Below are 15594 nucleotides of genomic sequence, written 5' to 3' on the forward strand. Positions count from 1 at the left end.
GAGTGCCCTTGCCGTCAGGGTAACAGTGGAAGGTTTCCGTGGTTTTCCTCTCCAAGTAACGCAAATGCGGACTAGTTCCATCAAAAAGTCATCCACGTAAGCAAATTTCTCCCAATACTTGATCCAGGAATTTCTTTGCTTTCTGGTTTGGATTCAAAATTTCAAGGTTACGGAGTTTGAACATTAGTAGTCGTAAACCCAAAAATTGGATCGGCTGTTCAACGAGGACTAAAAAATAATATGAATATTCAGTATATTTTTAATACTTTATTTTAAACGAGGTCAAAAAAAAACTCTGAATAGTAAAATCGATAAATTTTTACATTATTTCAAAGTACGACATTTTAAATGATGAAATACAAGATTTGAATAAAATTGACCGGATAGGTTCTTTACTCAATTTTAAATATTTAAAATTTGATTTCTCAAGCACTATTTGAGTCCTAATAAAGGAAAATCCGATCATTAAAATAAAAAGTTATCCAGAAAATTTCGATTTTTTTTTTCTTGCTGCACGTTTACCTAAGAAGAAACACTACTGAGAATTGTTACATATGCGAGAAAACTTTCAAATATGGTCCAATAATTTCCTATGGAAACAGAAATATGTAACTGTTTTGAGAAACTGAATGGTTTAAAACTTTACCACTAGTATGAAAGGAAAACCAGTCTGAAATGATTTCACTGTCAGAAATTGTATACACTCAAAGAGAATGATTAATCTACTGAAATCATTTACTCGTAAAAGCATTGTCAACATGAGTAAGAAATTCCAGAAGGTGAATAAGAAAGCATCATCTTAATCTTGGCGACATTTGCTTGCTAAACTTTATTTGTGAACTCTTGAATTTTTAACCAACGAAGTAAGAGTGCAAGGTCATAATATTTTAGTGCTCTCATACTTACTAACCGAACACTGAAGACTTAGAGTAAAAATATCTACACTACACGAAAGTTGGATGAAATAAAATACATTGCTTTTTATCTAATTAAAAAATTTTAATTATTCATTTCTATTATAAAAAAAAACCTAAAATATTTCATCTAATTTGAACAGATAAAATGCTTTTTTTATTTTGGTTCAACAAAAATTCAAATCATTGGGTTTTACGGGTTTTCGAAAGCTTTTAGGTACTTCGGAAATTATATGTAAAAAATTTAACACAGCTAATTTATTACAATTATCATAAATGTTAAAATTTAAAATTATTTCAATAACAATATTAATAATCGCATGTCATTCATTTATGAGTTGCGAGAATAATAGCAATGAAATAATCATATAAATACTGAACTAGTCTTGATTCAAAACTCTACAAAACTATGTATTAAATACAAAATATTAATGATGATAATATTACAAATTTATTTTAACATAAACAATAGTATTAATTTTTACTATTTTTTTTTTGGTGAAGGGATTTTTTATTATGTAGAAAGTTGTTTAAAGGAAATAGTACAACAATTAAACGCAGGACATAAAATTTTTTTTTTAGTAAAGTACATTGGAAATTCTTTTATTTAAAATATTTTGGCTGTTGCTATTCATATTATAATTAAAGTTTAATCTGCAATTTTAAAAAAAATATCAACAAATGAATAACTTGCGGTTATGTTTTTTTTTTTTTTTTTTTTTTTTTTTTTTTTTTTTTTTTTTTTTTTTTTCGTGTTGACAACCCTTTATTTTTACTCGAAACTCTTCCTATAAGTTTGCTACAGAGTGTTTCAATTAGGTAATATTTGTTGCACCTGAATATCGAGTTTCGTTTCATAGATATTGAAAAAAATTTCATAAACAATGATAATTCTGATTCATTATCAATTTGAGCCATGTGATTGGGGAAATTATAAAGAAAACGCCTGTTTGCATCACTAATGTGAAAGTCAGGCATTTGTTTTTAGAAAACTATTTATATTGTTATCCTATCGCATTCATTATTAGTCTCCTCCTGATAAATCATTCCATTCAAGTGCGAAAAATCATTGATCGGCAGATAACGATATACTTAAAACCGAATACTTTCAGCAAATAATCCTTTTCATTTGTTTTCTTACGAGTTTACACATCTTTCACAGTTTTTGTGAAGATTTTCATTTACAAAGATGAATATAACCGCACTTTTTCACGAACTTGGTATTATCCTAGGCCTTATCCATGGAGATGGTAAATACTGGTTTATGAATTTTTTGGTTATATTATTATATAATAATAATATTAATACGTAATAATAATATTAATATCCAAATAATATAATAATTAAAAATTATTTATAGTAATAAATTAATAATATAATAATAATGTTAATATATACTAATAACATCAATATATAATAATAATATTAATATCCGAATAATATAATAATTAAAAATTATTTATAGTAATAAATTAATAATGTAATAATGATGCTAATATATAATAGTGATATCAATATATAATAATAATATTAATATCCGAATAATATATAACAAAGAATGATTTATAATAATAAAATGATAATGTTAATATATAATAATACTAATATCAGAATAATATAATAATAAGAAATTTTTTATAATAATAAATTAATGAAATAATGTTAATATCCGAATACTAACAGTGAATTAGTTTGGTAAGTGTAATCAAAGGGAGGATACGAGGTTATACTCCCCCCATGCAATTTAAGAATCTCTAAAATTTCTTCTCTTTCGAATCGTTTTTGTTGTTCATACATGTAATCATACAGGTTTGCATATTTAATAAGACAGTTGAAATATCTACATTTTCCGTGATAAAGGAATAATAAAATTATCTCCTTCGTTTGAATTTTATTTCAGAGGAGGAAAAAATTTAAAAATTCCGATCTCAGCTAGTGCGAATTAGAAAATATGTACAATTTATTATTTATGTTTACAATATTTTCTCTTGACGCAAAACATTTATTACGTCGAAATGTCGACAAATATTTTGCATGTCTGCAGTCTTTTTAGTTGACCAACCATTTTACAAAATGGCAGTCTAAGTTAAATATTGCATTTTTTTAAGAATTAATGTCATACATTTAAAAAAAGTTACCTGCGTGATTGCAGTAATTGAAGAGAACTATCAGTAATATGAGCTGTTGGTGAAATAGTCTTGTATTTATGTGCCCGAATACACAAGTAATATCGGCTAAACAAACAACAAAAAATTACTTGCTACGCCATTGTCGCGTATAGTTCTTTTGATTTTGTTGTGTAACACGCTATTCTGGGACATTTTTATAATAAAGATTTTTAAAAAAATGGTGATTTAGCATAAATTTGTCTTCTTACTGGGCTTTGTAACTTTGGATTACCTGGTCATCGTAGTTAGTTATGCATAATCACGATCTAGCCGAAAAATTAAATAATGATATTCTTAAAAATAAATTCCTTCTATAAAAGCAGTTTCCCCTTCTTATATGAGTTCTACTTCGTTTGCACTTTTTGCAGATTATTTACTTATAATTGTGAATATACTCGCGAATAAAAGAATAAAATTTTTTGAAGATAACTCTTTCATAAAACGGTTTCTTTAACGGCTTCTTAAAATCAGAAGATAACAGTTGCTTTGTTTTACTTAGTTTATAAATTCTTTTCAGATATATTTCTGACAACATTTCTTGCTCCTATCCCATTTTTCAAGTATAATTCAGTTCCATTCTTTAGGATCTATTCTGTTTTATTCTTTAAGTTTTTCAGTTTTGCTTCTTCAGAAATTCTTTTCAGTTGAATTTCTGAAAAGCTTACCTTCATTTTACGATTTAGTTGGGTTTTTTTCCGGGAAATATAGTTTAATGCAAAACTTTAATTTATAAAAATGGATTTTATGGAACTTTTGCACAAACTCGGCATTCTCATAGGATTGAATGGTAAATATTATTGTTCAATGATTTCTTGCTTATTATCTTTTATTCAATCGGTGTTTTAATTACAAATATATTGTATACAAAAAAAAAACACTATTTAACTACACTTCAAAGTAGATTTTCTGTAAATTGTTTCTGAGAAAATTTTTACTTATATGTTGGGTTTTATGTTCTAAAACTCTAACAAAGACGGTCTTTATTAATTTCATGTACCATATACCTGGTAAGTCTAATCCAGAAAAAATAATTGAAGTTCTTAAAATTTTATCTGCTATCGAACACTTGATACGTTATGTACATTATTTACAGGATTAACATTAGTGGATTTTTTTCTGCGTAAAATTTTAATACGAAGCACACATGATTAGCCTAGTGACAATTTGGTTCTAAAGATTGATGAGATTCAGCTGATACTTTTATACCAGCGTTCTACGCACTCCACCCCTAAAGAGCTCCCCAACCCCTAAGGCAGCGATTCCCAATCTTTTTAGTCGTGTTGAACATCAATTTCTTAAAAAGAGTTTGAGGCTCACTAACTATTTACTATACAAGTAAAAAGTATAGTGACAAATAGACAACTATTATATACATAAAATGCCGATATTTTAACGTGTGCGTAATCACCACTTAACATTACTTTCCAAGAAATGACATATGTAGAAGGATCATAAATCATAGAAATACATGTGTAAAAGAGCAAAATTCCTTGTAGCATTAACGTAAATTTGCACGCATTTTGTTGTATACAATATACCATTCTCGAAAAGTCATTGATGTACTACTTTTTTTAATAAATGATTCCTTTCTGGAAAAATTCAACCAATCCAGAAAAGTTACCCCACTAGTGGAGTAAAACTAAATACATATGTTGATTCAATTGGAAATTTAGAAATACTAGAATGTTAAAGAAAAAAAACCCCAGTATTTCTATTTTATATGACAATTTAAGAGATTTAGTCTTGTAATTTACTTGTGATGTAATCATAGGCGTACTCATGGAGGAAAGCGGAAAGAGAAAGACAATTGTCCCTGAGCCTTAGATAGCTGAGGACACAAACAAAATTCTTTGCCAAAAATTATAGCGTTTATCAATATTTTTTCAAAAGAAAATGGCACAGAATTTCTTTACATTAATATAAAGACTACAATTTCGTATAAATGGATTCTACGAAATATGAAAATACGGTTTTTTGTGCTTTGAGAATGGAAGGCGAAATAAATATTGTCCTGGTCCCGTAAAACCCTTACTCAGTCTTGGATATATAATTATCTTCTTCCTTCGTAGCATTACAGCTTTCATGGGCCCAACATAGGCACACATGAAGGAGAGGAGCTTTCTAACAAATTTCAATTTTGATTAAAAACTTATGTTAAATTCATAGTCCATTTCAACTCGTCAAATTTCAACTCTGTACTTGCATTTCTGTGGTCTGTAGGGCAGCGTAAGCAGCATTTTTTACTCAAAGTTAAACAGATAATAATTCTCGAACTAGTTATGGAATATTAATTTTATTTTAAATAGAATTTTATTAATTAGTTAGAATTAAACAGAAATTAATTAGAATTAAATAGAATTTTATTCTGCGGTATTTTCTGCAAATTTTCTATACACTATTGCAATTTTAAATTTCAAATTCTTGACCATAGATGACGCCACTGCAAAACAAGGGCAATCGCACCTTTTGCCATCATGGCTTACAACAACAACTATAAGTTTTATGCTGCAAAATAAAATAAAATACTAAGTTGAACACCCAAAACAGCAGTGTTTATGATTTTTTAATGTAAATAGATTCAAAGTATAATAAAATAGAGTAAATTGAAAAAATTTTACTTGTCTACGTTCGTTAATACATTTATTTCGTCTTAGAAGTATTTACAGATTTATTTATACTTTGATCTTCTGTGAATAAACTTCAAAAGAAAAATATTTGTTTCTAAAGAAAAATATTTATATCTCAAGTTTTACTTTTCGTACCCATCAAAAGTTAATTTTTGGGTTTGTTACTTTTATAATTTTTTAAAATAAAAATTTAAAAAAAATTAAAATTAAAACCTTTTTTAAGGTAAATTTTTGTACAATGTGTCTCAAAGCACCAGAACAAAAAACCAGAGGAAGTGTAAAGGCAGATCAGACGGAATCATTTTGATGTGCCAAACGTAAACCTAGGAAGCTGATTAAGGGGTGTTTTAAACTAAGTATAAGAAGGGGGAAGGAAAGATCCCTGGGGTGCTTCAGGGTCATTTGATCCATTGCTTACTTTAAAAAAAAAAAGACTTATCTCCTAATACAGATACTTAAAAACTTGTGCTAGACATCTTTTGTCATAAAGCAACTTTAAAATAAAATTTAAAATATTATTCAAATATAAATTATTCAAAAATATTGTTTTACCACATTAAAAATTTGCAACAATTTCTTTGTTATTTCTACGCGATAAAAAATTGTTAAAACTTGTTGATTTCCAGTGTAGTACAACAAAGTGTTTTCATTGGAAACACCTGAAAAATTCCACATTAATGTTCTTTTAACATTTTCTTGAAAACATGTTTCCAAATTGTACTACGCATATTAACTCCTACTGTAAATTGTTTTTGCTCTTAGAATTAACTACAATAATTAAAAAATTGAGACTTCTTTTGTGCTTTATAAAATGCAATTAGTTTATTTAATGCATAGGTAGGTTAAAATTAGCGTGATATAAATAAGTTGATAAATTCTATTAACGAAAACGATTAAAACTAACTAAAGGTGAACATTTTTTGTGATTAGGCAAAAAAGATAACATCGCTTCTATTGTTAAAATTAAAACTAATCATTTTTTCTTTATTTCAAAGAAATTCTTATCTCAAAAATATCATTGCACTGTGTTATCTTTTAACCAAGATCTACTTATTTAAAACAATAGGGGGAGGTTTGTTTTTTAACAATTATGTCATTTCTAAGACAAAAGAGATCGATTAAAAAAAAAAAACGTAAACAAGAAGAACATTGTAGCTAAATTCTTTATTTTGTTCTGTATTTTGCTTCATAATATTTCAATATTTATTTATCTTTCTTAAGTTCAAAAAGTTTAGTAAAAATTAGACGTAGAATCTTAGTTAGAGCATTTTCAATTAAACAGATAGAATAATAAATAATTAAAAATAAATAAAATAATTCAAGTATAAATACTACCAATATATATAAGAGAATTAACCTATTACCATTTCGCCATAATGTATATTTTCGTATTTTACTTTATTTACACAACAATAAATTAATATCCAAATTAAAAACTAATGTGTCTGAAAGGAGACCAACTGAAATATATGAGATTCCCCACTTTATAAAAGAAATTTCACGAAAACAGTTTTTTTACTTAGCACCTAAATTATATAATAAATTACCATTCCAGTTGCAAAACATCCAAATATATCCTTCTTTTAGCGTGCTTTATTTCAATTTATGATGAACATTGACGATTCAGATCTCTATTTTTCACTTTAAAGGAAGCATTTGAATTTTTATACCAGTCTTGTGCCAATCCAAATGAATTTCTTATGTTACCTTTGTTATTTTTTAATATAGTTTCATGTATTTNTTAAATTTCTATTTTAAATTTATTGTATTACTTTTCTTTGTCGCCTGGACAGGATTTTCCTCTTGACGACGAATATATATTCTTTGTATTTATGTGTTTGTTTTTGTTCCCAATAAAGTTATATTAGTTTGTAAAAAAAAAAGTGTTCAAAATTATTTGTAATAAGGAAATACCCGAGCTCTTCCAATTATTTAAATCCGTTTGTCAATCGCGCGTTCATAAACCTAACTAATTATACGCAACTGAATAAACGTGTAGTTTTTATCACCAATCATGCTTCCCAGTCACCCTTCACATCACCTTTTGATTGAGCATACCGTATCATCAGTTCTTATAATTATTATCCAATTATTAAGCGAATTTCTTTTATTGAAAAAACAGTCATGCCATAGCATGGGGCCCGGGGGGGGGGAGCACTTGTTTACATGGACCTTATAGTGAGATGACTTTTTGAAACAGCAAGGTGTTTTCAATTGTCTTTTTTCTATCTCATTCTTTACAGTCTTGTAAAAAATGAAAACTATTTAAAAGTATAATATTTTAGATGTATAAATATTAGTGGTACATATTTTGTATTAGAACTTAATAGCAACAGTTTAACCATATTGCTCTTTCTCTTTTTAAGAATATTTTAATTACCAATTTAAGTTTCATTTTAGTGTGAGGAATTCTATTTTTCTATTGTACTTTCTACTGCAGTTTCTATTTTTTTCCTTCTTCATATTAATTGATCTAGTGATATTTAGAGGAAGCGGTTATGGGGTTTTCAGCAAAAACACTCTCTTTTATTTTCTAGTTCTGTTTTAAAAAAATTAAAATCATTGCGGGAAAAATCTAAACAATTTCAAAAACTGTTTTTTCGCAAAATTTATTTTTCCCTATATAATATTCTTGCTGCTCTAAATCTTCATACATTCTGGCATCCCTGACTAAAACTTGATCGCCATGTAATTGTACGCTCATCCTTTAAAATCTAACACCACTGTTATAAATAAATTTATTTCAGCTTTGTTAAGGTAAATATTTTTACAAGATTAAGACCAATACATTATCTAAGCTATTAATACATTACTTAAATTCACGGCTAAAGTTGTTGTTCGTATTGTGTTTGTTTCTAAAATTTTCTTTTCGAAAATGATTGTAAGTGCTCTCTTGAAAGACCCGAGAAGGAACAGCATTTAATTATAATCAATGTGCATATATTTTTTTTCTCGGCTTATCAAAGTTGGTTCTTTCTGGTTTGGTGTTGCGTTTTTTCCACATTCTCTACGTTTTGTCGAAATTTTAACTATATTTGGCTGCTCATTTATGCTAGCACTTAATTTTGTCACAAATACTTCGTGAATCTAACTCTAGTTAGAAAGGAGAAATTATTGCACGAAAAAATTAAAACAAATGCTTGCATTCACAAGATAGATGTGTATTGTGACTTTAGTGACAATAAATTTTTTTTTCTTAATTTCAAATAATTCAAATCTGACACGAAATAAAATAATTTGTATGTTTCAAAAGAGAAAGGTTTTTTTTTTAATTTTATTTATTATTTTTTTTACTTACGTGCTTCTTGCTTTGCTCATCAAACTTTGAAGTTGCTTCTCATCAATCATTGGCTGTTTTTTTCTTTTTCTTTTTTTTTTAAACGAAATTTTTTTCTTTTTACAAAACAACGAAGACAATTTTTTCAATAACATGTATAGTTTTATGTAAGCACATTTTGTTAATATATTGATAATCGTAACGAAATGAAATTAAAAATTATGTAGGCTGTTCTTGAAAAAATTAAACTTAGGAATACTGAATGTGACACAATAAGAAGAAATAAAAGCGAAGTAATTTTACTCGTTAACGATAGGTTTTCATTATATCAATTAAGAGGAATATTTCACTTGAACTCTTGAATTAAGTTTGTTATATTTTCGAATGCTTCAATATAAGATGTAAAATACGGCAATATGGTAATCAAATCTCTCTCTCCCTCTGTTTTGTTTCTTTGTTTCTTTCAGCATTAACTCAACCACGAGCATATATAAAATAAAGATCTCCAAGAGATAAATAAAATTTTCCACAATAATGCATAAATAGTTATTATTTAAAAGAAAAAAGTAGAAAAAAATTACGAAAAAAGCATTTAAAACTGCAATGACAATGTTTAGTAGCAGCCGCAGGGTATTTTTTATTACAAGTTTAAACTGTTCTTATTTCCTGGTACTTCCTGTACATTTTCCCCCACACCTACGTAATTTGAAATTACTAATTTGTAACCGTAAAGTTAAACACCCAAAACTGCGTCGGCGGCAGCGCAGCGTACGATTTTTTTGATTTAGTGAGATACAATGTTTTTTCTGCGTATCTTATTAAAATTAGCGTAATAATTACAGCACATTTTAATTTAAAACTTTTACCTTGATTAGTTTTAAGAAATAAAAAAGGCTTAGTAATTAAGAGTTGATAAATCTAAATATCAAGAAGCGAGGGTCATGTTGCAATAATATTCCCAATATATTTAGCTTTATTTCAGTTTCCCTTTGTCCCTGTTCTTAAAACAAGTTCAATTTTTAATCTACCGTTGTAATTAAAGTTTTCCATTTTAAGGTAAAATTTTTTTTACAAATTTAAAAATATCATGGTCACTGAAGTCAACTACATGAATCACAGATGAGAAAAGATGCCTTCATTTGGAATAGTTTTATTTAATCAATTATTAAGAAGGAAGGCTCTTCTTTTTATTAGTACTACTATCTTACTATTTATCTTCTTATTATTAGTTCTTAAAATTACATGGTGAAAGCATGTAATTTTTAGTTATGTAATTTTATGTAATTCATAATATTCGAGAAACGATAGGATTTGCTCTTGTTTATTTAAATGCCTAAAAAGTATACATTTTGTCTTCGTCATGCAAAAACGTAGAAAGGCTATATCTCTGTTCTACACATTGAATGAAAGTACCTTTAGGTATATGTGTGATTTCTTCCATACATTTTCAACCATATGAAGAAAAAAGGAGATGATAATAAACAATAGGCGACTACATTATGATAACTCTCACGTTTTAAGTACTTTACGTTTATATAATTTCTTAGTTTTTTCTCACTCTTTATAGAAATGATAATAATAATAATTTTTTCTTTAATAGATACAACCACTACTGCTTTGACAACATCTGGCAACTTTAAAGTTTCCACAACTCCCATGATTCTTGATATATCATCATTAGGACCCATTTCCACATCAGACGACTTTCTAGTTTCCAAAAAGTTTTTATCTTCGATATCAACAGATTCAGGTCATGAAACAACGAAAAATCTCAAGATATTTTCCGACGTTGATGAATCTACGTATCCTCCAACCAAGACTCCTCATTCAACTACTAAACAAGAGCCTAATGGTAAAATCTTAAATTTTCAATATGTTAAACAAACATGTTACACACAATTGCTTGAATTTTGCCTTGGACAATGTTTCAATAGCTTCTAGTTGTGACCTGTCTGAACCTCACTTCTTCATTCAAGTTTGAGCCCTTTGGCAACAAGATTTGGGGGCGAATGATTGAGATTTCATTGCAACCAATTCAAGGGAGACATGAAATTTGCGCATGCCATAAACATAATTTTAAGATACATAAAACATAATTTTAAAATTATTAACTATAATTTAATAATTGTAAGGCTAACATNATATATAAATATGGAGTATCTGCGCAACTAGAAAGTCATGGATTTAGGTTGCCGCAAAATCAAATTTTTAAAATGGAATTTACCCCTTCCAATTTCACAGAGTTCTGAATGTCTGAATTTGTAACAAAATTCCCACTCATAGTCACATTTTATTAAAATATAAAATGTTTTTATCCTGTTCTTTAAAAATTATGGTGTTCATTCAAAAAATGAAAGAAAGAACACCATTTCTAGAGCGAATTATCTTTTAAACTTCCTTGATTTCAGAATTTTTTTATCTATTTATTTTTTATTTTATTTTATCAATTTAAAGTACTAGTTTAGGCTTTTTATATTACACTTACTTTTAAGAAGAAATAAAACAGGTTTAAATAACTACATATATCTGATTGTATTTAGTTAGTTGTTTTTTGTATATTTTTTTTAGCTATTTTATTGCAAACAAAACAATAAAAAACATGAGCATTCGCAGTTACTTCAAATTTTATGTACGGGGGAGTAAAGATTCAAACTTAAATTTACAAAACATCGCTATTTATTTAAGCTCGTTTCGGTAACAAAACATTTCACGGACATTTTTTGCAAAAAAAAAGCTTTCAGCCCCTTATTTTGCAATCACATGCTTTTTCCGAAAAATGCATGTTTACATTGAGAAAAGAAATTACCTGAATCTAACACGTAAATTTAACGAATGGTTAAGAACATTGTAATTATTATTATTGTTGTTGTTGTTACTTGTAAAGACTTTGACAATAACAACCCTAGAGTTTTAATAAATTTATTTTACAACATCTACAAGTGCAGTACTCCCAATCGAAGGTATTTTGAGCACTTAACACTGCATTAATATATATAATCGTCCAAACCACCAAAAAAAAAAAATTAGGTTATTCTTTTATTGCACGTTGCATCTTCAACTACACTTTATTATTAATTATTATAAATCTGATCTTTCAAATAGTTAAAATAATATCACCATATGTAATCACAATATCTTCCATTGTTTTTACAGTGACTAGCCACGCCCCTCCTACCCATCATTCCAGCTCAGTATCTTCAGTAGATACCTCTGAAGTCACTACACACAATTCAACTTCAGAAAGCACAGACGAGGGAACTGACCCTACTCGTAATAGTAGCTCCACTGGATCTGAAGTTACAGACCACAGTACCATCACCGATTCTGTGCACACAGATAACAGCTCCATCACCGATTCTGTAAGCACAGATAATATTACCGTCACTGATACGGAAAGCACAGAGAACATTACCATCACCGAATCTGTAGGCACAGATAACAATACCGTCACCGAATCTGGAAGCACAGAGAACATTACCATCACCGAATCTTTAAGCACAGATAACATTACCGTCACTGATTCTGTTAGCACAGATAACAACACAGTCACCGGCACAGAAACCACAGATAACATCACAGTCACTGGAACTGAGCTCACTAAAGAAACTGGAGGCACTGAAGTAACCCCAACTGGTTCTCCCAAACCTACTGAAAAACCTGGTTTGTCAAAAGGAGCCGTTGCTGGAATAGTTGTAGGATCTCTACTGGCAGTTGCTATCGTTGCTGCTGCAATCGTATTTGTATATAAGCAGCGAAACAGTTCACCTGAAACTAGAAGACTCAATGTTTAAAACATCGGATAAAATGATTTAGAATGATTAGAAAAAAAAGATTAAGATCTGTAAAATTATTTTTTGAGCAAATGCCACTTTGTTATAGAAGAAAAGCTTATTGCTAAAGAACTGTTGTATAAAAAGAATGTTTTATTGTTTATTAAAGAACTATTTTATTGTTTCTTCATCTTCATATTTACTTTTTTTTTGCAGATTATCCAACCGATAGTATAAGGGTCTCTAACGTTCTGAACATAAAATTCGATTATTATTAATTTAATATATTTATAATTCAAATATTGCATAAGCATCCAAGAGGGGGGAACGATTTGAGATTTAAATATTCTTGCTTTCATGACAGAGGATGATTTAAACAATGTTTGCATAAGACATTAAATTATATTTATCAGAAAAAAATAAAATTCCAAAGAAAAAATTATGTAAGCGACTGGCTTGTTTCTTACTGATAATAAAGGGGATGCGAGAATACCCCTACCCGTCGTATAACAGAAATGTTTTAATGAGGATAAAAGAACATTTATTTATAGAATACATAGCTCATTTATAGAATAAATAGTTAGTAATAAATATTTATCGAATGATCCAAAATATGCATATTTTATATGTGCCAAAAATATGCATATTTTTAGACAAAAAATTGAACGATTTATGAAAGATTTTGCTAAAAAACAATTTATAAAAATTCTTGCCGATATTTTTTACTTCGTTTTTACCTTCGTAATTGACTAAAAACTAACAATTTATAACAGTTTATCCGACCAGCTGATCCTAAAAATTATCTTTTCCTCTTCAATATTTAAAAATAATTTAAAATATACTAAAGAATTATACTAAATACTAAAGAAAATATATTAAAGAATTATATTAAAGAAAAACGAAAGAAACCGAAATGTTTTTAAAACCAGGCTTAAAAGCAAAGTGAAAATTGACGATTAATGGTTGTTCGACATATTTCGGTGATAAATTTTTTTATACTTTTGAATCCGTTAGTGTAAGCGAAAATAAATTATTTGAAATGCTTAATGATAAAATTAAAAATTATGTATTTTTTCTTTTTCCAAACTTTCGCAGAATCAGCATGACTTCTTGTAGTTTATTTTAATCAAGCGGTTTATCTTCTTTTGATGATGTTACAAGATAAAGCTCCTGCTTTATCAAATTTGTACCGACATCAAGTTTTTAAACGAAATTAAATTGTGCAGAAACTAAAAAAAAGATGGAGTACCTGGCCAATGAGGCCACTTCTGTACATTATGAAATATTTATTGAATCAAGACCTGTGAGATTAAAATTAGTTGGTTAGTTAATTTAGGAGTTAGTAGTTTATTAAAAGAAAGGTAAAGAAGAAGAAGGAAAGGACAACACAAAACAAGTAACAAATAAAACATAAAAATTAGGTAATTAGTACGTCAGAGACGTCACTTTTTTTTAAAAGTTAATTAATTAATAAAAAGGTTAGTAAGTTATAAAATTGGGACAAGATGAAATCACGCTGTTGATCAGCTAGGGGGTGGGGCAAGCAGGTGGAAAAAGTAATGAAAGTAAGCATTAGATTGAGCAGGTGCCAGACCGGGGGACAAAAGAAAATTGTGCTTAATTATGCTTGACGCAAAAATAAAAGAATAAAAACTAGTACAGAAGAAAAAAAAGATCACCAATAGATATCTACTCTAACAAAAAAAGTAATTCAACTTAACATAAAAAAATAATTCAACTTTGTGCCTGGACTCATATTGTGCAAAATTGCTGCAGTCTTACTTTATTAAGCTTTCAGGGACTTCACGATATTATTGATTAACACTGTTCAAAATTTCTAAAGGCGTGGGTTCATAAAACCAGCAATTATCTAAAGAAGATAAACCCCCTCAAAGGTTGATGATTTTTTACAGTGTTAATGCCTAATAATGGCCCCTGAGGTTTGAAGAGTAATTTTCTATTAGTAATTGAAGGAAAAGAAACCCTCTTAAAAAATATTTATGTGGGACTGCTTCTTTGGTAAATTAAATATAATAGACTTATTTTATAATACCTGGCTAAACAATTAGTTATTAGGTTATTGTAAATTACAACTGATAAAAATTTTTTAAACTGCCCTTTGATTCCTTCCATCAAGAATCTATATCATTAAAATAGAAAATGTATCTTCTTGTTGCTTCTTGACTAGAATTATTATTATTATACAGGGTACTCAATTAAGTCCATAATCAAAGTATTAGTTTTAAAGTACTTCAGGAATAGTTCATAGTTTCTTGGTACAGCAAACTGTCAATGTGATATAAGAATAGACCACCAACAGCACTTATTGATGGAAAAATGATGAGGTAGCGTTTCTATTTCTGAAATTATATGTAATACAAGTAAGTGAATGTGAATTACAAAGAAACTATTTCTGTTACAGAATCCTTTCGACGAATCTCTGTGCTAAGAATATAAATTTGGATAAATAAAACACATTTGAACGCAAAAACAAACTCACCAGAATTACTTAACAACATTAATATTTTGTAAAATACGGCAGATTTGAGGTCAGAAATTATTTAATTTACTCCTTTTATTGAAGACAAAATTATCCGTTTGAAAATATCGCCTCTCAGAATAAACTGCAGTAAGCAGTTGCAAACTTTCTAACCGGAACTAGAGCAGGTATTGAGCCCGAGATTGTTATTGTTTACATTTATATTAAAAACACCATCCATATGAAACATGAAAGTTTTTCGTTTTTCCTTCAAAGAGTGTCGTAAATAATATTTTCTTTTTATTTGACTTGACTCACACGTCTTTAAACATTTTTACGTTTCTTAAATAAGACAGACC

The 15594-nt window shown here is 28.2% G+C and overlaps 1 protein-coding gene across 1 annotated transcript; it reads left to right on the forward strand.

Annotated features, from left to right (window-relative positions):
* The first annotated feature begins 1879 nt into the window (after nucleotides 1–1879).
* Nucleotides 1880–12941, forward strand: LOC110282746 (uncharacterized). The gene is made up of 3 exons (XM_043040112.2): nucleotides 1880–2164; nucleotides 10587–10838; nucleotides 12140–12941. Exons 1-3 carry the CDS (start codon nucleotides 2104–2106, stop codon nucleotides 12775–12777), a joined length of 951 nt encoding a protein of 316 aa, XP_042896046.1. The 5' UTR covers nucleotides 1880–2103; the 3' UTR covers nucleotides 12778–12941.
* Nucleotides 12942–15594: the final 2653 nt, after the last annotated feature.

This window comes from Parasteatoda tepidariorum, chromosome 3, assembly GCF_043381705.1.
Source record: "Parasteatoda tepidariorum isolate YZ-2023 chromosome 3, CAS_Ptep_4.0, whole genome shotgun sequence".
NCBI classification, from domain to species: Eukaryota; Metazoa; Arthropoda; class Arachnida; order Araneae; family Theridiidae; genus Parasteatoda; species Parasteatoda tepidariorum.